At 45.5% G+C, this 23,499-nt stretch overlaps 1 protein-coding gene across 1 annotated transcript in view; it reads right to left on the reverse strand.

Moving 5' to 3' along the window:
* The window catches only part of ISM1 (isthmin 1), an 80,804-nt gene that overhangs the window by 12,485 nt on the left and 44,820 nt on the right, over positions 1-23,499 (reverse strand). The window contains exons 2-3 of the mRNA XM_024735437.1: positions 16,251-16,490; positions 6,976-7,240 (exon numbers count right to left, since the gene is read on the reverse strand). Of these exons, the coding sequence (XP_024591205.1) occupies positions 6,976-7,240; positions 16,251-16,490 (505 nt within the window). The remainder of the gene's footprint in view (positions 1-6,975; positions 7,241-16,250; positions 16,491-23,499) is intronic.

Below are 23,499 nucleotides of genomic sequence, written 5' to 3' on the forward strand. Positions count from 1 at the left end.
AGAGGAAGGAAAGCTTGGGCCCTGGTGCTAAATCCTTGATCTCTAAAGCTTGACCTTTTCTGCAGCAACTCCCCTCTGAACTACTTTTTCCCTCTTTATCCAAATCTTCCTCCAGATTTGGGGCCTCTGCCAGGGCCAAGCACAGAGCCCCAGACATGTGCATCGCAGGGAAGGGGTCCGCTCTGCTCAGAACAGGTCGCGGTGATCGTTATTACTTAGGTCTGGCAAGAATGCAGTCCACACATGTTTCTACCTGAAACTTGGGCCCCGTGCCAGGCTCCCAGGTCGTCGTTTACAGGGTGATCACTCTGAACGCTGCTCAGGCAAACCCAGGGCCGCTAAGTCTCAGCCCATCATGCAAAGTTGGTGGGGGGACTCCTGGTCCTCTTTCCTAACCCAGAGCCAAGAGTCTGCTCACACCTCATCTGCTCCCAGGGGCCCCATCCGTTTCTCCCCACTTCCCAAAAGGGAGTTTTCCAAACTTTGATTTCTTTCTAAGACATGGTTTTCCAACCACAGGGACAAGCAGATATTTGAAACTACTGTCTCGTGTGAGAGAGGTGGGCCTGCTTGCCCCCATCAGCTGCCTCCGTCTCTCCCATCTCCTCCTGGGCATCAACGTAGTGGAACTGGACAGACCGCTGAGGAGGGGGCCGTGGCTACTCCCTCCCAGACCTCTTGGTAAACTCTCCGAGAACACGAGGGATGTGCCTGGAACAATCACAGGATAGCACTCCTGTCAGCCGGTGTATCCATGTGTAGCGGGTTATACGCACATGTGAACACACTCAGAGCCTCCTGTGTGAATCACCCGTACCGGATTTTGTCAAAGGGAACAACCACCACACCAAAAAGTCACCAGTAAAGATGGTACTGTTCTTAGACTCATAAGAAGGGGGCAGTGGGTCAGTCGGAAAAAGCTGATTAAATCACACAGGTAGAGTCCCTGTCACCTGTGGGGTCGGTACTGGCCTAAGACATGATCCAATGATGCCAAGAGGTGTCCTGCTTGGCTCAGTAGAAGCAACGGGGCCTCAACTATCTAGAAATTTCTGGCGACCTTTCCCCCCGCTGCAATAATTTTGGGAAATATCGTCCCTGAACTTTGAGATTTTAGCATTAAACATACCATTTTGGAATCTCTGCCGGAGGAAATATCTTGTTTTGGTTTCTTGGATCTGAATTACTGAATGCTAATACTGTGTCTGGTGATGTGAAAAATGACTTCCATAATTCTTCTCCCTGTATCCACCCCCTTGGTTACTACCTTTTCACACCAGCCCCAGTCTGGGCCACGTGACTTGCTCTGGCCAATGAGAAAATAGCAAGTATAATGCAAACAGAGGCCAGAAAAGTGCTTGTGCATTAGGGCTTGCCTTCTCACTGTAGAGAAGTCTTCCACCACCACATGAAGAGCCTGGACTAGCATCCTGGAGGGTGAGGGACCAGAAGGAGAGAGGCCCAGATATCATCCCAGCACCCCCCGCTGTCCAGCTGGGACCCCAGCATTGTGAATGAAGCCATGCTAAACCGTGCAGCCCCAGCCAAGCCAGCCCTGGGCAGAACAACAGTCCAGACAATCTTCAGACTCTTGAGAGAGAAGGCATTTGTTCTTTTAAGCCACTAAGCTTTAGGGGCGGTTTCTAAAGCAGCAAAAGCTAACTGTCAGAAATACACTATAACAACCCTCCCTATGCTATGCTCTCTGGATGGCTAGCAGACCCTGGAACCATGACAGATTTATTACTTCACTAAGTGGCTGCCTCCATGTCTTTATTTTATTTATTTATTAATTTTTTTTCTTTTTAAAGATCCAAATCACATTTAATGAGATTAAAAACTACTAAACCTGAGGTTTATTTATTTATTTTTTAATGGATAGGATTAATGGCAGATTCAACACGGCAAAAAAAAAATAAAAAAAAAGATTGGTAAACTTGAAGACATAACGATAGAAACTATCCAAAATGAAACAGGGAGAAAAAGATGGATTAAAATGAACAGAGCATTGATGAATTGTGGAACAACCTAAATCATCCAAATACACATGTAATTATAGTCCCCAAAGTGGGAGGGCAGGGGTGGAAGTGGGGGTAATAGAAAAAATATTTGAAGAAATAATGGCCCCAAATTTCCCAAACATAATGTAAACTGTAGACCCACAGATCCAAAAATGCAACAAACCCCTAGCACAAGAAACATGGAAAAGAGCACACCAAGGCCATGTCTTTATTTTAAATGCTCACAAAGTCATTTATTTTCCAAACATTTTAAAATACTGCTCCCCCAAAGTTAGGCACAGAACATGTATACAGCCACGTGGCTGATCATTTCTATTGGGCTAGCAACAAAGTGAAACAACCTCTTGGGGAAAAGTGGGCACGTCAGCCCTTTCTCTGGAAGTGTCTGTGGCATACAGCCCCCGACAAACACCCCATCCAAGCCCCTCCTCGTGGGGATTTCTATTTGTTTAATGTGTTTGCGGGAGAGAAAGGGAATTTCTGACTGGGGGACAAAGCTTTGAGGGCAGTATTCCTTTCTGCTATAATAAAATAAGCCTGTTCTCATTGGCTCACCTAGCAGGGCATCACTCAGAGCAGAAGATGAACTTGAGCAGCAGTAGTTACAAAGATGACAACAAAGACAGCAGAAAACAGTCCCTGTGAACATTTCTGTGGTGCTTAGACAGCCCCTATCTGTGACATCAAAGAGCTTGGTGAGGGCAGAGAACAATCCACAGGGCAGTGGGCTGAGGGCTGGGTTACAGGGATGTTGTTTGAAATTTTAAAGTGGTCATTATATACTTTCAGGGCACTAGAGTTCTGTGGGCCAGTTATAGTGTTTGGGCAACTGAAGTGACTTGGGTCTTGGCTCGGCCATTGGAAAGCCTCTACCCTAATCCTAGATGATAGTGGCTGCCAGTTATTGAGGGCCTGTCCTTAACCAGCTCCTCTGTCAACACACCCTGATTGAACTCCTATAACAATCCTGCAAGGTAGGTAGAAACACTCTCCATTTATGGATAAGGAAACTGAGGCTCAGAGAGGTTAAGGTACTTGATTAAGGTCACACAGCTCAAACTTGGCAGAGCTGGGAGTAGATCTGAGATCTGCCCACTCTGGCCATATCCTGTTCTATATCCTGATATTCCAGCAACTTTGATTCCGGCCCCAGCAGCCCTTCCTTAAGATACTCACTTATGTGGCCATAATTTAACGTTACAAAGAAAAACCCTTGCAAAAAATCACTGTGGGATCTATTAAAATAAGACCATGACCCATCAGAGAATTGCAAAGGACTGAGTCCCAGCCCACACTAAGCCGTGTCCATCTGATTTCATTATGCAGGTTCTTCAGAGCAATCTGGGGAATGGTATACTACTATTTGAAAGAAAAATATTTATTTGGACTCTTTCTTTGCCCTGGATGATACCTTAAGTATCTCAAACACATACGGTCCAAAGTTGAGCAGACTCAATCACAAATTCGGTCTAACTATCTTCTGTTGTGTATTTTATAATTTATTCTACAGATGCTGTTATGTTCTACTTATTCATCTAGGATTTTTTGAAATACTCTTTGGCCACAGACATTTACATTCTTATTAAAAATCCTACCTTCAAATATTTGAGATAGACATCTTCCACTAAGGCCAGTTCCTGTGGCAATTGTAGCTGGTCTCAGACGAGGCAGCAAGTCCTCAGGTTCAGTGACGCGTCCTGCTTTGCCACTGCATGGACCTCACCTTCCTGGGCTGTATATTCTCTCCTTGTATCCTCCACAGCACCCAACACAAGGATAAATACTTAGAAATTGCTCTATACTTTCTTGTTGATTGAAATAAAAGAGGACTTAGCTCATCTGATGCTGTAAAGAATTCTGGAAATCACATGTTCCCTGTGAGTCAGACTGACAAGCAGTAATTATTCATCCATGTTGCAAATGCTACTGAGTTACTGTAGCGTGTAAGCTACACACCTATGGTCTCGCTTCTAAAAGTGTGGTCCGAGGGCCAGCAGTGTCAGCTTCACCAGGGCTCCCGGCCCTTTCTGGCATCTATGGTTTCAGAAGCTGCCTTTACCAAGAGCCCCAGGTGATTTGTGTGCACATAAAAGTCTGAGAAGCACTGCTTTAGAGGTATGATAAGGGACAAGACTTTCTTTATAAAGTATCAATCCTGATGTCTAGTCTAATGACGGCGACGTTACTAAAAGAGACTCTAAAATCATCAAAGATGGGAGTTTCCCCATGACCCAGGGATGCTGTAAGATCCAGATGCAGGGCACTCACTCCCCAGGTATTATAGATCTAGAAAGCTGGGGTGAAGGTGGCTCTGGTAGCCCCAGTAATTGCCCCAGCAGAAGCAAATTCTACCCTCAAGACTGAAATGGAGGGAGTATTCTTAATGTTCATACATTTGGCAGAATATATTCTGTAAAAGCTTTAGATGAAAAAGTTGTTTCTAAGTAGTGGTCTCCAAACTTTAGTAAGCAGGAGAATCACTGGTGACCTTGGTTGAAAAAAGAAATAAACAAAGAAGCCAAGAAAGACCCCAGGTCTCACTCCTGCATATTCTGGTTCAGCAGAAGGACAGCAGTGACCCTTGACCTGGACTTCACATTGGAGCCACCCACAGAGCTTTAAAAAACACTGACACTTGGGCTCCACTCCCAGAGATCCCAAGTTCATTGATCTAGAGAGAAGTCCAGCCATCGGGATTTTAAAAAAATTGCTTAGGTGCGTATGAGCAACCATACTAAGAAACACTGGTGCTTTGGACCCCACTGTTTCAGATCAGAGCCTGCTGGAGGGCTTGTTCAAACAGATTTTTGAGACCCACACCAGAGAGTCTGATTCAGTAGGCCTGGAGTGGGGTCTGAACATTTGCATTTCTATCACGGTCTTGGGTGATGCTGATCAACTGGCTTGGGAGACACACCTGGAAAACCATTGGTATATAGGGAAGGGGCTGGGGCCCAGGATGGGTGTTAAATTTTAACGGGCAAAGGAGGGATTCTGAGGTCCAGGGTCTGAGCCCCAGTCAGAGAGACCTTGTTCCATGTGGCTTGGGCAGACAGGTTCAGCTTTAGTCCTGAGCCCAGGTTCAGTTCCACCCTGACCTTTTCCTCCCATTCCTATCTTCCAATCTAACTGTCCCATTTCTAAATACACTTTACTGTCCTAAAAGATGTGCTATTTATTTATTTTTCCAGAGAGGCAGAATAACACAGTAGTTAAGAGCACAGACTCTGGACCCAGACTGTCTGAGATGGATCCTAGGTCTTGACCCTTGAGTTCAAAGTTGTTTAACTTCTCCAGGCTTCAGTTTCCCCATCTGTAAAATGGGTCCCTGCCTCGGTGAGCTGATTAAATGAGCTAATCTGTGAGAGCTGCTATGAAGAGGAACTGTGAAAGGCAGGTGCTATAGAAAGGTTGGCTACTGTTCCCAATCCTTTGTCTTGGAAAATAAATTGGACTTCTTCTGGGAAAGGAGAAGGTTTTACAAGCCTCCTGATTGGGTGGGGTCTGGGAGCTCTCTTTCTGCTCCCCTAGCATTTGATGTATATCTCTGCTGTGGCACCCTTTGCTCTATCAGTTAACTTTTCTCCTTTTGTCCATAGATAGGTGAGATGCTCTTTAGAGAAGGACTGTGTCTTAATCATTTTTGGATTCCCAGAACCTAGCACAGTGATGGGCATAAGACGTGTTCAATGTCAGTTGAACAACTGAATGATGTGGCTGGGAAAAAAATGGTCTTACTCTTTTGGAAGTTGCCTAGGATCATCTATTAGCAGGTAGAAACAATTCTCCAATATACAACTGGTCTTTCTGCTGAAAAATGGGGGTAAGGGTGAGAATGCAAATGGTGCTAGACAAGTCAGCCTCATAGAGTGTTCGCGTAAGTCTGCTGAGGTTGAACCACAAGAACATCACGATGGTGGATGCATTTGTAAGATATCAAATACTCTCATTATAACACAAGGCACACCGCCTGATTCCTCCTGAAGCCTGGCCAGATGCTTTCTGAATCTGTTTCCTCTTCATCTAGGACACACAAAAACCATTTCCCAGCCTCCCTTGCATCTACGTGGGGCCATATGATGAGGTCTTGCCGATAGAATTTGAGCAGATGTGATGTGTGTCATCTCCAGGCTGAGGGGGTTAAGAGCGTGTGTGCCTTTTCTAGGCTCTATCTCTCTACCGTCTTCCAGCCAGATGCAGAGCATCCAGTGGATAATTTGCAGGCCCTTACAGTTGGTGGAGCTTCAAGATGGAAGGATCCTGGGTCCCTGAATGACTGAGTGGAGCAGAATTCCCCCGACCCTGTCTCCCATCCCAGCTTAAGTGAGAAAAGAACTTTCATGATTTTAAGTCATTGAACTTAGAAATTGCTTGTTATCTCAACTATCCTGCTCTAAAAGCAGGGGAAACTATAAGTCCCAACTTGGGGTCTTGAAATTTATTGGTGGGGAGGCCTCACTTTGACAACTCGTGACATACATGTCCATGAGGGTTTCCAAGGGCCACTCCACTGCCTACGATAAACATAACACAGTTGCCTGGTCAAAGGAGACAGCGGGGTACATCTCTTTCACTAAGTTGATTTTTAGTATGAATTTTTACAGTCAAACATATGAGGAAGTGAACTTGGTGATTCTGTCATTTTGGAAAAAAAGAAAAGAAAATTTTGGGGAAAAAGAAGGCAGAACCTCTAAGACCCCTAACTGAGAAAAAAAAATTCTCTCCTAGGATAATTGGTATTATTTTAAAATTATAGTCTTTCCAGAAAAATGTGGCTTTGGGGGCCTCTTGGGGCTTCTGTGGACAGAGCGGACAGAGTCTGTATGAGGTCTGCCTCATTGAAGACCCAAAGCCACACACTGTAAACGGGGTTTTGTTTGACTCCACGTCCGCTGGGCCTCATCGTCTCATTTATTCTCCGCACCAATTTTATATTACTGGGTGGTAGACTCACCATATTCTGGCTGCTCTTTGGATTCAAAAGTCCGGTGGCCTGGGGCCGGACGGTCCCACCCCCCAGGGGGGTTGAGGAAGTTGCTGTCGTCTGAGGTACTGTCGTACTTGTAGTCCTGGTCCCCGCCGTTGGCCCTTGCCAAGGACAAGGACCTCTGCCACCAGGCCCGCCAGTCGGGGGATGGGACTGACCAGCTGGGCTTATTCTCCGGATGCTGATCTTTATCTGCTTCAGAGTCAGGACCGTCCACCACCTCTATGGTGACCTGAAGAATTCAGAACAGGCCAGGGTCAATGAGGAGTCAACAGCCTCTAAGCCGGGTGACCCTTGGAAGACAGTCTGAGAGAACGGAGGGAAATGTGCATCCCTCACAAAGGAAAGCTGAGGCTGCACGGTGACACAGAATGGAAAACCTCCAGGGACGCCCAAAGGAACGGATGCACACGGGCCTCGGGTTGGGAGGAAGCAATGCATCACTAGGGTCCCTGATTTACTGACGACTGTGTTGCTGGGAAGCCTTTAATTCAAGGAGTAAACATGTACCGTGTATGTTCCTGAAGTGGCACAAGAATATGATAAAACTGAACACTTACTGAGTACTAACTCTGCACCAGGGACTGTTTTAAAGGCTCTACATATATTAATTTATTTAATCCTCAGAACAGCCTTATAAGGTTGGTTCTATTGATTGGCCCTTGTGGCTGCTGATCTCCAAAGATGTCCCCGGCAATTCCTCCCATTCTGGTATGTGTGTGCCACACCTCGCATCAAGAGGTGGAGTTTGTTTCCCCTCCCTTTCAGTCTGGGCTGGCCTTGTGACTCACTGTATCCAGTAGAATGTGTTAGGTGTGACAATGTGACAAGCCTTACGAGGTCTTGCAATTTCCATTTTCATTCTCTTGGCATGTTCCTACCATTACGTACAGAAGCCCAGCCTAGACCGCTGCTCACAGAGCCGCCATGTGAAGAGGCAGGGCACATAGAGGAGAACAAAGAGTCCTCTCAGTCACTGGCCCGCTCTAAGGCCCCGGTCTTGTGTGTGGGGTCATTTTGGATCCTCCAGGCCCAGTTGAGTCACCCTAGCTGATACCACGTGGAACAGAGATGAGCTCTCCTGGCTGAGCCCTGCTCAAACTCCTGACCAACAGGACAGTGAGCAATCCAGTGGTTGTTGCTTTAAGCTATTAAGTTTTGGGATGGTTGCTAGAGAGCTTTTTATAGACAGGGAAACTGGCACACAGAGAAGTTAACAACTTGCCTAAGGTCACAGAGCTAGTAACTGGCAGCCATGGGTAGTCTAGCTCCAGAGCCCACGCTCTTACTGACTTTGCCGTACTGCCTCTCAAAAAGTCAGTCACCGAGGTAGTGTCCCCTCCTGTGACCAAGTGAGCAAAGAGGCCACTGATGCTGGTGGGGGCTGGATGCCACAAGTCGTGTAGAGATGTGAGCACAAGGTCCTCAAGGTCCAGGATGTCACAGCTTGAGTTTCACTCATCCCTAGTCCAGACCCAGCACACACTCCTTAACCGACCCTCAGGGTCAGAGCAGATAGTTCCAAGAGTCAAGGTCAGAACTTGCTCTTGGATTTATGGAGCCTAGTTTGGAAGTCATGGGGCTGAAGGAATGCAGCTTCTTGGCTTCGAGAGACAATCAACATAGAGAAACTTGTTTAAAAAACATAATAAAAGACTCCTTGGGTTCCTTTGGCCATCGCATAGCTCTTGCAACACCCCCTGGATGAGTTGTGTGCAAATGAATCAGAAACATGCGTTCCAAGTAATCAGCGCAAGATGTACTTGGCAGATGCTTTTCCAGTTTTGCCCTAACCGGACATCTGAGAGATTTGCTGACATACTCTGCCACATTGCACCAGGTCGTGCCAATCCCTGAGACAAACAGACCCTTCCTTTTGTCTTAGGAATGGGAAGGTTTGAATTCTACTTGCTTTGACATTTTAAAGAAGTTGCCCAGCTCATGGTGGGCCTGGGCTGTGGCCTTCCTTTGGCTGTGGCCAAAGTTAAGGATGTGGCCTTCCATCCCAGATTATACTTGGGCTGTGGCAGGCCAAGTGCATCTCTTCCTCTGGTGTGGGATGCCTAGAAGGGCACCACTGGCTTGCTTCCATGCCACCACCATTACCCCAGTCTCATAAGCATCCCTTGCATATTTGTAAATAATTATGGGACGTTTAGTAATCCCCGAAAAGGAAAAAAGAAAAGAAAGAATTACATCATTTGCCTTGTATCATTGCTGTTTGCTGAAGGGATGGTTGTTGGAAAGGGACGGGGACCTGGACCCACACGCAACGCTGTAAGGGCAACGCGGAAGAAATACGCCGCTGGGCTGCGCAGACCTGAGCTGGGCAGTGACGCGGTGATGCCGAGCCTTTGAAGACAACCTTTCTCCTCTGTAGTCCAGGCCCCCTGTGCCTGCAGACAGAACAACTGAGCCGCAACAATCGTCTGCAAGGCTATTAAGGGTTTTGGAGGGGAGAAGCTGCCAAGAGTCAGGCAAGCCTGCAATTATGGTAATGAAATCAGGCTCTGGGTAGGAGATAAGGGGGAATGGGCTGGACAGTTTTGGTATTCCATTTGTATCCAGACTGGAGTCAAAGGGATTGCCTAAACAAAACGTGCCCTGCAATTTCTCCAAGCTGGGAATCAAAACAATTTCATGTTTTAAGCTATTACCGTCAATATGATTTTTTTCCCCCCGTAAACTACTGCTCAGATCCAAACAAAATAGATTTGTTGCCTGGCCAGGCAATGAGTAGCAAAATATGAATTTACTCCAAAAACTATATTGATGACTAAATCTCATCTGTTTAGAGGTTTCTTTTTCCCCTTTCATTTTTAGCCACTGCTCCAACTGAATTAGAAAATAAAACACACACACACACACACACACACACACAAAATAAAAAACACACAAACCTTAGGATCCACCCTTCCCTGCAGTTAAGAATATGGAAACCTCATACAGACATCAAATGAAGAAATGTAATCTTGAGCCTGAAATTTCATAGGCATCCAATTAAAAAGACTTAATGAACACGATCATGACTTCTCGAATGGTGCGGATTAGTTTTATGTTTCCTGTTGCTCTTACTATATTTACATGTTCTTTAGCATCAAAGAATCTGTTCCTAAAAATGTCTTGAACAATAATAAGTGTGATGAGCTGAAGGTGTGGTAGTGAGCACAGCAGATTTCCAAGCTGAAAGATCTTACCATCTTTTTGCATCCTTAATACACAGAATTGAAGCATCTCTAGTACATTGGTTTCTTCTGGAGTTTTCTGTACCATGAATCAAGATAGTAAAAGAAAGAGAACTTTTCCAAAAGACCCAACTCCAACTTCTGGCAGAATCTTGTCAGCTCTAAGAAAGAGAGTCTAGAATAGGTGCCAATTTGGAGAATTCCATCCAAAATTAGGAAAGGAGGATAAAATCCTTTGTAATATTACCTGTTTCTTTCTTTCTCTTGAGAGTTTAAACATTTATTAGAAATAAACTCTTTACTCTTGCTCTGAAAAGCACTTTCCACTGGGAAACTAACACAATTCTTAGTTTAACTGATAATAAACTAATGACACTGGGAATACAGAAGCCTTGACTTTCTGAACTCAGGAGAATCTTCTAGAAGCTTCTAACCTGGTCCTCTAAGCCTTGAGAGCTATGGTGACTAGGCAGATTTGGGTTCGTATTTATTTCCCAGAGAGGAAAATGAGGCCTGGGAGGTGAAATGATTCCTCAAAAGCACAGAGCATCCGGGGACAGGACGATAGTCTCCAGCAAAGGGTTAGACCCCCGATTATGTACCCCTTCTTCCTTGACAATTGCCGAAGAAAGAACACAAAGGACTAAGTAGATATATAATCCCTCCCTCTCAGACCCACTGATGCTCTAAAAACAACTCTGGCAGCTCCAGTAAGTGTGGTTAATGCTTTGAGATTTGCAGCGTGCTCCTTCAAACATCATTGCTTGTTCTACACAAGTTAAACCCACATTTCAGGCATAGAAACTGGCCTAGAGAATTCACGTTCCTGAGGTGAACAGCAAGGAAGGTGGAGAGCTGGACTCAAAACTCCTGATTCTTAATTATTTTATACGTTTCCTCTGTCATCTTCACGCTCACTGACATCACCCACCAGCATCCACCAGTCTGGGGAATCTTCCCATATTCCTGTCTCTGTGCTGAGTGCTTCGCGTGGATGATTTCATTTAATCCTCACAACAACCCTACTACTACAGAGTATGTACTGCAGAGGTACTACTCACAGGTTGTGTCATCATTCCCATTGTATATACAAGGAAATTGAGGCATAGAGAGGTCGAGTAACCTGCATGCAGCCATAGAGGCCAAGCCTGGTCAACAAAACTGTGGTACCAGAGCCCAAGGGCAGGTTGGTGGACTCTAGCTCATGACGGGGACTGCGGGGCCCCCATAAGAATCTGAAAGATACCGGCTTGTCCCCTGGAGTGTGTAGGCCCATCTCTTGGGCACAGAGATTTCTTGGTTCTTACTCGGCCAGGCCTGCCATTCCAAAAGGATTTTAGGAAAAACGGAGGAGGGGAAATCAGAAGTAGAAGCACGTACAACACCTGCAGCCCTGGCCAACTCATCTGATTGTATCAAGAGGTCTACGGCCGTGTAAATAAGTCTGTGCGAGGGGAGAAAAAAGGCCTTTAGCTGACTATTTTTGTGTCTCCCTCAATGGAAGAAAAGAAATAAATACATTGGTTGAAATGAATACAGATCTCAGATTGACCCAGAAAAGAGAACTATTTGGTGGTGAATAGCCACTGTGGTCATGAATTGATGCAGTGAGCCTAATAATGTGTTTATTTTAGAGATTTTTGTCTTTGCTATCTGACCATCAGCTGCAGACCAGAAACTTAGCCAAGGATACCGAAGTTCAAGTTGAACTTCTCCTGGGAGATTTACTTTCTTTCCTGAGTGATTTATTTATTTATTTATTCGTTGCCAAAACCCCAACTTCTAGTTTTGTTTTAAATTTAATATGGAGATTGGGTTCAGGAGTTTGAGGCTATTTCTTTCTCTTTTGTGCATTGTTTTTTTTTTTTTCCCCTCACTCACTTCCACAGCCTGAAGCCAGTCTTAAAATGGAGAGACCAATCCACTTGGGACAGAGGCCACCTGGCTTCAGGGGTTTAAAAAAAAAAAAAAAAAAGCTCTAAAAAGCTGGGCTTTTTAAAGGATTTCCCTTCCTAAAAGTCAAGAGGCCCAAGAGCTCAGCATTGTCACTTTGGAAAGGTGTGGGCGGTTTGGCAGGGGGGCACAGCAGACCCCAGCCTTGGAGCGTGGGAAATGCTTGCAGACACAGGGGGGCTGGGGGGAGGTTCAGAGAGATGGGTATCAGATTCCTGGGTAGCTCCCGGCTCCAGTGAGGGCTGCCTAAGTGGGGGTGAGGGGCAGGTTGCCAGGGGATGGGGGGAGACCAGGCCAGGGGCCCCGGCAGCGGAAGCCGACCCACTGATATGCCTTCACCTGTTTTCAGTCCACTCCCCAGGGAGAGACAATGCTTGGACGGCCCGGGGTGACCGGTGGGACTGTCTGCTTTGCTGAATCGGCCCTGTGTCAAACCAGTGGATTTCAACAAAAGACCAGAGCTCTGAGGAAGGGGCGAGGGCTGACAACGTGAAAACCATCACCCCTTTTAGAAAGCACCTCATCTTTTAAAGGACCACCGGGGAGCTGGTTTACTCAAGTGCAGTGGGGCATGAGGCTACAGCGGCCAGTGCTGCGTATGTGTGTGTGTGTGTGTGTGCGTGTGTGTGAGTTTGTGTGTATGTACGTGCCCTCACACACACTCACACTCAGACCTAGGGCTGGGGCTCCCAGGGGTAGCAGCTGCGTCAGTCTTTCTTTGAGCATCTTTCTGAGTCACTAACACTCCCCTTTCATAATCTTCCAGAAAGAGAAAGGACAGGAATGCAGTTCAGTGTTCCATCATCAGATCAATAAAACATAGGCTGCCCTACCCCACCCCGCTGACTGCCTGCAGAAGGTTAACAGACACAGGGCTTGTGCAAGGCAGAAATTGGATGAACCAACTGGCCGGCGGGCAACAGGACAGCACTGGCCTGGTCTTTGATTCTGATGGCATCTGGGTTGAAGCCTCATTCATTTCGGGTCCATTTTGCCAGAAACCCTGATATCTGGAGCTACGGGGAAACGTACACTCTTGAGAGGTACAGTGATTTCTTCTGTCCAAAGGGTAACTCAAGAAACATATAGGGACCTCATAGGAGTCGCCTGGTCCCCTTCCCGCCTTGTGCTCCAAAGCATCCCTTTCCGAAGCAGCTCCTGGAGGCAAACTTCTTGTATGTGCTGGGGCGGTGCTGAGACAGAGTGAAGACAAAGTGGGGATTCCTTTGCACCTGTTAGAAGTCTATACAAACAGGTGACTGTGGGCTCAGAGGGGACAAGGACGAATGATTTCCATTTGTCCCATCTCCGCTGCCATCCTTGTGACGTCACAAGGGGAAGCTGCGTTTTATAAAAGTCCAAGAGGCTTTGTTGGAGAGTCTCAAGTGTGGTGATCTCATAACTCATCCTCCACTTATCCTCTGTTCCTTTGTCTCACTTTATAGTTCTCTCCACACCCATAAACTCCAATCACCCTCTCATCCCTCAGGAAGCCCAGCAGAACTGTTCCAAAGCACTCTTCACTTTGCGTCTGGCTAGACAACACAGATTATTCTGATGAAAAATGTATTGCGAGCTCAGGGGTTTTACTGAGCTCATGCACAAATCCATCGCTTCATGGCTGCCCTTTTCTTTTTATGGAAAAGTCATTTGGGTTCCCCAGATCTGAGGATCCCAACCACTTTTGCCCCACTGTTCTTCCCTGACAGTCAGGTTAATGTTTTAAAAAGGCCCAAGTGGGGTCTGCGGACTTCCTGATAGATGGATTTATCTGGGAGAGAGAAAGGGGATCCTGAGAAATTTTGTTAGAAATTCGGTTCTAGGTGGAGCTCCATGCGCTTAGTAAATTTCTAATGAGGGGACTGCAGCCTTCCAGTCCCCTGCATCCAGGTCTTTTCTTGTAAGTTTATATTAGTAACTCTTAAATCGATTATATTAATAGCTCAGTCCTCAGCATTAAGCCCCACAGCGACATTTCCCATCTCTGAAAAAAAAATGCAAGCTACAGCAAACTTAAAATTGTTGTGGGCATGATCTAAGCGTCCTTGGGATAAGGGTGGTTTAGTCCTAGAACCATAAAAATCTATCATCAAGGAAAAATCACTTCCTGTCAATGAAGGCGTGATGGCGAGCCTCTTTGAGCAACAGTAAGGAGATGTCTGTACCTTTTTTTGCCAATCTGCACCTCCCCCAAGTGGATCCTTTGTTCTTTATCGGAGAGCCATGTGGCCAGTTCCTGGAGAGAGGGCAGTGGATCGAAAGGCCTGTTTTCCCCATTAATCAATTAGAACAGTCCAAGACCTATTGGAAATATTAATTGGTCCATGCAGTGATTTCGGCACATGGGTTGTCAAAGAGTGACCTCCGAAACATCTTTCACTTATGTACCCTCAACGCTGCCCTGCCCTAATCTTCCCAAATATCCCATCTATTCAGGTCTGTCCTCCATGGAACTCAGCGCTTTTTCTGCCTCTGTCTCCACAATCCTTCTGGCACTATCTTGGGCGGTAGCCGGGATCTTTACACCTACGTCATTTCCTGGAGGGAGAACACCTTGCATTTCTTAACTTCCCAGAAGCTAACACGGCATTGAGGTGTATTCTCAGGGACATTCAGTAGTCATAACAACACTGGCGTTAGGAGCAAAACAACTCTGGCCAAGAAAATCTGATCTAAAAGGGTGTCAGACAGCGTTAGTCTTGCGAGAGAGACCACTAACCTAATTATGGATCAATTGTTCCAAGGTCAGGTTCAGGAACTTTCTGCCATGGAAGCTAATTGGAATTTGATGCAGAGAAAGAATAAGGACAAGCTGCGCTTCATCCAATGAAAAGAGTTGAGGATAAACTTAAAAGTATGGAAGCAGGCACCTGAGGACTCGGGCTGCACAGGGCCAGGCTGCCCAGGGGGATGAGCTGCCCTCGGACGCCATGGGTACCGTCTCTGGGAAGAAACAGTGGGAGGCACAAGCAAAATTCAAAATGAGTTTGTTTTTGAAACATGAAATGGTAGGCGGAGTATTCTTGGGAGCCTGAGAGACTGGATTTGAGCCCCAACTACTGTTTACTAGCCACGTAGCCTTGGGCAAACCAAATGGGAACTTCCTGAGAGTCAGCTGCATTATTGATAATATTGGAGGAATGACGTGGGCTCCATGAGAGTATTGGGAGAGTCAAACCGGATCCACCTTTACTTTGTAAAGTAAACTGTGCTATTTCAGTGCAGGTGAGAGTTCTTATTTTCAGTTCCAGGCACCTCTTTCCTAATCTCCCATTTCCTTTAGCGTCACCCCAGCTCATCTTAGTGATATGTATTCCCCTCTCCCCTAGAAACTTCTGTTATCACCGCCTTTCCTCTTATCAAAAATTTTTTACCAGTCATTTACACTTTGGAGCAACTGAAGTGTTGTCAGTGCCTAAAGGAATTTCTGGTGTCTAAGGCAAGCTAGAGAGGCATTTGAGAGACAGTGTCTTCCTGAGCATCTTAGAAATCACACTATGATCTGCCTCATCTACTCATGTGTCTGATTGGCCTTTCTCTATAGCTAACATATTTCATCAATTTCAGGGCATATTATTTTGTTTTGTTTTCACATTTCTTTTCTTTCTTTTTTTTTTTTTTTTTTTTGACATGGACCATTTTTAAAGTCCTTATTGAATTTGTTACGGTACCGCTTCTGTTTTATGTTTTGTTTTTTTGGCTGTGAGGCATATAGGATCTTAGCTCCCTGACCAGGGATCGAACCTGCACCCCCTGCATTGGAAGGCGAAGTCTTAACCACTGGACCTGCAGGGAAGTCCCTGTTTTCACATTTCAACAGCTCTGAAATCAGGATGTATCTTATAATCATCGGTGTGTCATACTCTAATTAGCACTGCTTTCTTTTTTCAGTGGTTGATAAAATAACGATGCATCTCATAATCCAGGGTGTTACACAGATGAAATACAACGCTGCTCTCATAGAGATAACATGCTTGTCGGCAGGATTCATTAAGGGGTCAAGGAGAAAAGTGAGGTAAGGTAGCAGTTGCTTTGGAATCAGATCAGGAAACAAAGACATGGGCCGTTTCATTTTCTTTCACCTTTCAGTTGCTAAAGCATTACCTGGATATTTGGATTCTGCCCATTGATATCAGCTTTGGAAAGATCTGGAAAGTTTGGTAGATCAAGGAGAAAGGATCTGGGGCCATCTCTTTGCAATGAAGGGGGCCCAGCCTCTTGCTGGAATTGCTGTCTGGGGAATGGTTGGTGTGCAGACTGGTGGTCCGAATGCTCCCCTGGTGTTTCTTTGGAGAGAGGAGAGCTGGTTTCCGATGTCGAGGCACTTTCCATGTTGAGGTTATTCTAAAACAAACGAACAAGCAAATGAAAAAATAAATAGGAGAAGCATGATTTAGAAATGCCACCCTTAAAAATTCAGGACAAGGACAATTTCAGGAGCTGGAATTAAGCCAGGATGGTATTCCCAACTTGTTTTCCTTCCATGGCTTAGTTTTTCTATCTTCAAAAAGCTAACTCATCAGGAAATTTTCCTAGCCTGCTACTTGGGAATTTTCTGAGGGCTAATGTGTGATGAGATATTAATCAAACCATATCAACAGAAAGTGCTAATTTGAAGGAGACTAGGTGCTCATTTAGAACTGGAATCAAATTATGGTTTCCTTATCACAGCTTCAATTGATTAACCACTCTGGCTTGAGTTATAGCCCCAGTATCCAGTGTTTGTTTCTTTGGTGTGGGTCAGCAGAAGATCTGACCAAACTGGGTAAAATACTTCAGCCAAATAAATCATTGATTATTTCTAACCATCCATCCAACCATTTTTTTCATCCATCCACTCACTAACCTATTTAACTTTCATTCCTCCTTCCTTCAATTCTTTCATTCATCCACTCATCCATCCTTCCATCCATTTATCTGTCCATTCATCCACACAATCAACAAGTGTCAACCACATGCTAGGCACAGGAAAGCCATGAACAAGACAGACACGGGTCCTATTCTCTTAGAGAGTATGTCTAGTTGGGGGGAATAAACAACAAATACACACATAAATAAGATCAGGTCAGAGAATGGTGATCGCTAAGAAGAAAGGGAAGAAGAAAATGAGATAGAGTGGTCAGGGCAACTTTAGATGGGTAGCTGGGGAAGACCTTCCTGCGAAGGTGACATCTGAAGTGAAACCTGAACACCTGTAATTATCTGGGGGAAGAACATTCTAGCAGAGGGAACAGCAAGTAAGACAGTCCTGAGGTAGGGATGGCTTGTCTTATTTGAGAAACACAGAGAAGGCCAGTGAGGCTGGGATGGAGTGAAGGTAGGGAGAACGACCCAAGATGGGGATGAAGAGGTGGAGACAGGTCAAGAAAAAGTGACAGAAAGGCATTCTGAAATTGAATGTCTTTATCCCGGAAAGAAAAGTCCAAGTCTGTTGTTTTTCCAAACTAGCAAAAAATGTCCGTGTTTAGTTGTCACCAGGGGAAATTTTTTCCAGTGACTGAAGAGTGTAGTAGTTGCTGGACTTCTTTCTCAAAGCAGCCCTTCTTCTGCTCTCATTCTTCCTGGACCCTCTTGTTGGATGTTTCCTCCATTCCTTCAGGGGTAGCATTTTCATGTTTACTGGTGGAGGGAGATGTGGAGATAGAATTTCACCAGTGTTTGGGTCAGTGGTTAATGTTCTTGTTATTCTTGGGCATGTTTGGGGGTTTTGGAGTGAATATTCCAGCACATTGCCTCCACACACACTCCCTGCCCCCTCTCACAGCAGCGTCTTTGACCCAGTCAAGGGGTTACACCTGGTATCAAAACACTCCGGACTCTGAGTACCCAAGGTCAAGAATGGCCTGAGGATGAAACACATGCAGTGGGTAATGATCTTATTAGAGAGCTGACCTGAGGGGATGGATTTTTCTCTCTTTGAACAGACATGGGGCTGTGAGGAATAAACTCACTTGTGCAGAGACCATGTGAATGTTCCCAGAGGCCAAGAAGAGGCTGAGCTAGAAAGAAGCACGTCTGCTGTCTCTTCCTTAACATGTGCAGTTACGGCAGGCGAAGTGGGCTGCTCTTCATCATGTCTTTGCTTGCCCTTCTCCTTTGCTCAGGAGATGTGGCCAGGGGCAGTGTCTTTGTTCACCTCTCCTGTCACCTTTCTGCCATGTTTTCATCTCCTGGCACTTCCTCCTAGGGGGAGTTGCCCTGCCATCCCCAGGCATTGCTCAATGCAACAGAGGCCAAATGTATTATGCTGAGATTATATTATCCAGCACATAGAGAGAGAGAGACAGAGACAGAGACAGAGACAGAGGCAGAGACAGAGACATGCTAATTCTCTCCTCAATGTAAGACCTCTCTATCATAGCCCAGGGGAAGATAACTGAATGCAACTGTTCCTTGTTTTTCTCCCTGGATCCTCAACAGTGTTAGTAAGGACAGTTGACTTCTCATGGAGAATTTACTGCACAGGGTTTAGGAATCTAAGTCTCAGAAGGGACCCAGGATTTGCTTGTCCATGGCTTGAGGGATCCCCTGCAAATCCAGCCCTCACTTCATTATAGCAACTGGGACATACTGTTTAACTCTGTTAAAGATGGAGCTCTTTTTACTTTTCCCTGTGATGAAGCACTCTTTCTACTATGAAAACTTATATTTTATTTTATATTTGGTACTTTTGTTTTTTGGCCACACCGCATGGCATGTGGGATCTCAGTTCCCCAACCAGGGATTGAACCCATGCCCCCTGCAGTGGAAGTGAAGAGTCCCAACCACTGGACTGCCAGGGAATTCCAGAAAAACTTGTATTTTAGAAGAAGAGATAGGAAAGGTCTCTGTGCTGCTTATTTGGCATTTCACTTAGACGGCTGAAAAAGCAAGGACTGAATATGATGGGTTTCTTGATCTGACTCTGGAATTTTTCCTGAGAGGAGATACACTACCCCAGAGTGATCCTGGCTTAGACAGGGACCAAGAAAACCCCTTAAACTCTCTGTGGCTCAATAATCCTCCACGTAAAACAAAGCAGACGGTAAGGAGAATCCCATGCTGTCCCAGCAGGATGGTCAAGAGAACTCAGGGTGGGTTGTGACTATACTTGAAAAGAGAAATGTAGAGTTAGGGCAACTGGGCTGGACGATTCAGGCCTCAAGTGCCTCTGCCGCGAAGACGGGGGCTAAAGTACATTTTGGCTTGAATTATGCACACAGTTGTGGCGTTTCTCCATCTTTCCCCAATCCTCATCCTCCCACCCCTCAAACAACATTTGGAAGATGAGAATGGGAATAATAAAAAATGCTAATCACGATCTCTGAATATCTGAATTATTCTTGCATTTTTACAAAAACATATTTATCTGGAAATCTTGGCTCCCTCGAAACCGTGGCATGCCCCCAGACTGTTCAGAAACTGGAAGCTCTACGGTAGGGGGAGGGTGCCTCACAGTGAATCATATGAAATGAAGCTCCACTTTATTCAATCCATGACAAGATTCAGGGAGTAACCATTATTGTGGTAATCAAGAATTTAAATCTGGGGCGGGAGACAGTAGACAGGGTCTGCTAACAAGGCAGGAAAACACCTCTTCTTCATTCTTTCTCAAAGACCCACTGTACAGCTTCCTTGTAGAGGCCCCACTGGAGGTCATGGTTGATGCACCAAGCTCACTCACCAAGAGATCCACTTAATTATTCTAGCAGAGTAAAGATTCTCAGGAAGGGTGGATCTCAAAATGAAGATTTAAACAGCTTGTATGTTATTCAGAAAAGCAGACATTATTCTCTGAAGACGTGAGCTTTGGACAGTCCAGGGATTGAAGGAGAGAAATATCACCATTCTTTCCAAGGTGCTGCAGGATTCATTTTGTTTAAATTCAAGTGACATGAGGGCATCTGCTCAGTTTGGGAAAATATTTCTTTACCCACAATGTGTCTTTGAGTTGACTTTCAATCTGTGACAATGCTGCAGCTCCAGGAGCAACGTTCTCTCTAATCTGCGAGCTGTGACTACTGACAAAGAGATAGAGAAGAACTAAAGCTAGTTGGCGGTCTATACGCATGCAGTGTTCCACTGCCAAGGAAGGTGACCTGTGGTGGCCAAACTGTCCAGCTGCTGCTTAATGCTCCCCATCTTTGGGCATAGCTCCTGTCCCTCCATTGTTTTACAACTTATTCTTATTTAAAATAGGAGTAAAGTACTAATATTGTAAAGTATTAACAATAATAATAAAATTATAAACTAGGCTCCATGCTCATGCAGCCTGCAGTTTTGCTTTAGATGGCAGTATTATTGTGGCAGATATTGTAGTTTCCTCCCCCATATCCATTCCCCACTTTTTTTTTTTACTCAGTGTTTATTTCAGGTGGCAACGTGCCTGGCTAAAACTACATGTCCTAGCATCCACTGCAGCTACGGATGACCACGTGACACGGTTCTACCCAATGAGATGTAAGTGGAAGGTGCCTGATGGTACTATTGGACAGAAGGCAGAGTCAGTTTGCCTTTTGCCTCTTTTCCATCTTCCATTTTCTCCTGGCTGAAGTGTGGATAGTAGTGTTGGAAGTGAAATGATGCCACTGGCAAGAGGTTGAAGATGTACGCTAAAGGTGGCTGAGTGGAAAGATAGAGGAGCTGGGGTCCCCGATAGCATGGCAGAGCCTTCATACTAGTCCTGGAATGATGACCTCTGAACTTCTTGTACCCTTGATACAAACAGTAGTATTGACAATACTGCAGCCCTAGTAGCAATGTTCCCTGTACGATTCTAATTTGAGAGCCATGACTGCCAATAAAAAGGGAAAAGCCCTGTTCAGCAAAGTGACTCAAGATTGGGTACCATCCCCAGCTGTAGGAAGTACCAACAGGGCATATAGTGAACCATCACCGTGACCTTCACAATGGCAGCCAGGTTATGGGTACTCAGCTCTACTGCTAATTTTCATAATATCCGTTTCCAAATCTGCCCTCTACCCCCTTCTCTGTATACGTATAGAATCTTCTATTATTTCAGCATCTATACCTTACATTTCTCAAATCTATCACTCACTGGGTAATGTAATATTTCCTTTAATTTATCCAAAAATACTATCATTAAAGTTCAAGGACTTTGCCCTCAAAGGATCCAGAGATCCTTGGACAAATGGCTGATCCCAGAACTTGGGCAGGGAAGTCAAAGTGAGTTTGGGATATTTTGCTGTGTCAGAAAGCCAGGAAGACTTCAGTGATTAATGGTGTCCTCTTGAAAGAACACAGGAGCCAGATTGAAGGGCCCACCCTGCACCAGGATTAGACAATTTGGGCGTTAAAACACAAAGGTTATCGTTGACTGCCATACATTGCATCGATGACATTCCATGAGCCTATGATGATACTCATAAAAGAGAGGAAGCCAGAAAAACCATCACCCCCGTTCGAGGTAGGGATTATAAAACTCCTTACTTTGAACATTTTTATTAAAAAGAAGTAGAGTTTTGTCTAAGGAAATAAAGTTTGAACTGAGATTGAAAAACACAGGTAAAATGAAGCCCGTGAAGCAGGTGAAGAGGACGGGGCAGAGAGGGAGATGGGCCAGGAAGCACTACGATCCTGGCAAAGGATACGGTGGGTGCAGACTCCCTGAGGCCTCCCAGGGCCTGGCGCAGAGGCCCAAAGGCTATCAGAGCTGGAATGGAGTGGGTGTTAGGCTCAGTGCCAGTCTGCTGTCTTAGTAAGCGATCACTGAGTAAATAATACAAATGCTAGGCCCAAACCCAGACGTCTGGACCCACCAGCCTTCGGTCTGAAAGCTTTCTACCCTACTGTACTGTGAGTTTTCCATTAGGTCCCCACTTCCCCACTGGCATTCTCTGGGTCGTCTGGAGTCTTGCTAAGCTTTATGTGTGGGGATCGCCCCCCTGGCTCTCATCGGCTGGCCCTAGATGCCCCTGGGAAAGCTCTGTGAAGATGTGCTGAGAAGAGAAAACCTCTCATCGGCAGACCAGGTACAGTTTCTGAGATAACAAGCCCAGGCACTTTGTCATTCATGTCCTTTCTCCCCAGGACATCCCTGGCCCAAGACCAAGGATGCCCAGCAAACGCCCTTAGCCCCTGCGGCGTGGACTCGCTCATTTTGGCTGTCCTTGTGACCAAGGTAGATCACCACGGCCACATCAAGGTCAGCATGGTCACGGTGGACAGAGTTGCCAGCTGGTCATTTGACATAGGAGCGAGCGAGAGAGGGAGGGGTTCTTTGGAGAACCAAGTCACAGGGGAAATTAGGGCGATCAGCTCGAGGGGGACAATCAAGGTGTGAAAACGGGCGATGGGTCCACCTTTGGAAGAAGCGTGCTAAGCATCATTGTCCCAAGTCTGCAGCCAGCCACCTGCCCTGTTCCACAAACATCAACCAGAGGCTGGAGTATGAAAAACTGGGCTGATGTGACCACTTCCAGAACCTCCAGGAGAGGCACAAGCTAGTACCAAATTGTGGTTGGCTTGGACAGGTTTAGTGCTTTTTTTTTTTAAGGCTGTGGTAACTATTCCCAGATTAACACAACCAGGCAGACTTCTTGGAGGCAGATGGGATGGCAAATTTCTGGAGGGCAAAGAACAGGCCGTATCTACAATCTCAAACCCCACACCCTCCAATTCCACAAGCTCGGGGGGCACCCAATAAGTACTAGTTGATGATAATGATGGCCACGGGCCTAGTTAGATTTTGTTTTAATTAGGCTCAGCCTACAGGCCTCATTACCCCTAATGTGGCTTTTATGTGGGATTCTAAAGAAAAAAAAAAAATCCAAGACTCTTATATTGAAGATATTAAAGAAGATATTATTAGCAATGCTTTTGGTCTCATAGACTTTGAACAACAAACAACAAAGATTATAATTAACGTCACTGCAGCCTCTCTCCTTAAAATATATTAACAATATAGCTAATTAGCAATATGTCCTCATTTGGGGCTGGACATCTGCATATTATTATCGACAATGCTTGTTTCCTTTTTCCAGATTAAAGGCAGCCATGCTGCACCCAGGCATATGGCCACACTCCTTCCACATTAAAACACTCCATATTCTTCTCCCCACGATAAACACACTCGGGGCTTTATCTGTGTTGGGCATCGATTTTTGTCTGGAATATTTCCACACGTCTAAAAATAAGTTCAAGAATGCCATGGGTGGTATTTCAAAGGGAAGAGCAAAAATTTCCCTGTTTGGGGAGAAAAAAAGAATAAAAGGGTACTCTGATTATCTTTACATGACTAGGGAGCAAGCGCTCCCAGGAAGAGAAAACCAGGAGAGTGAACAACGTGAACTGCAGACGGGAAAACCTGCTTTCTCAGGGGGTGCGCTCGTTCTTAGGGCTTGGGAAGATGGCA

This window comes from Neophocaena asiaeorientalis, unplaced genomic scaffold (genome assembly GCF_003031525.2).
Source record: "Neophocaena asiaeorientalis asiaeorientalis breed wild unplaced genomic scaffold, Neophocaena_asiaeorientalis_V1.1 scaffold64, whole genome shotgun sequence".
Lineage (NCBI taxonomy): Eukaryota > Metazoa > Chordata > Mammalia > Artiodactyla > Phocoenidae > Neophocaena > Neophocaena asiaeorientalis.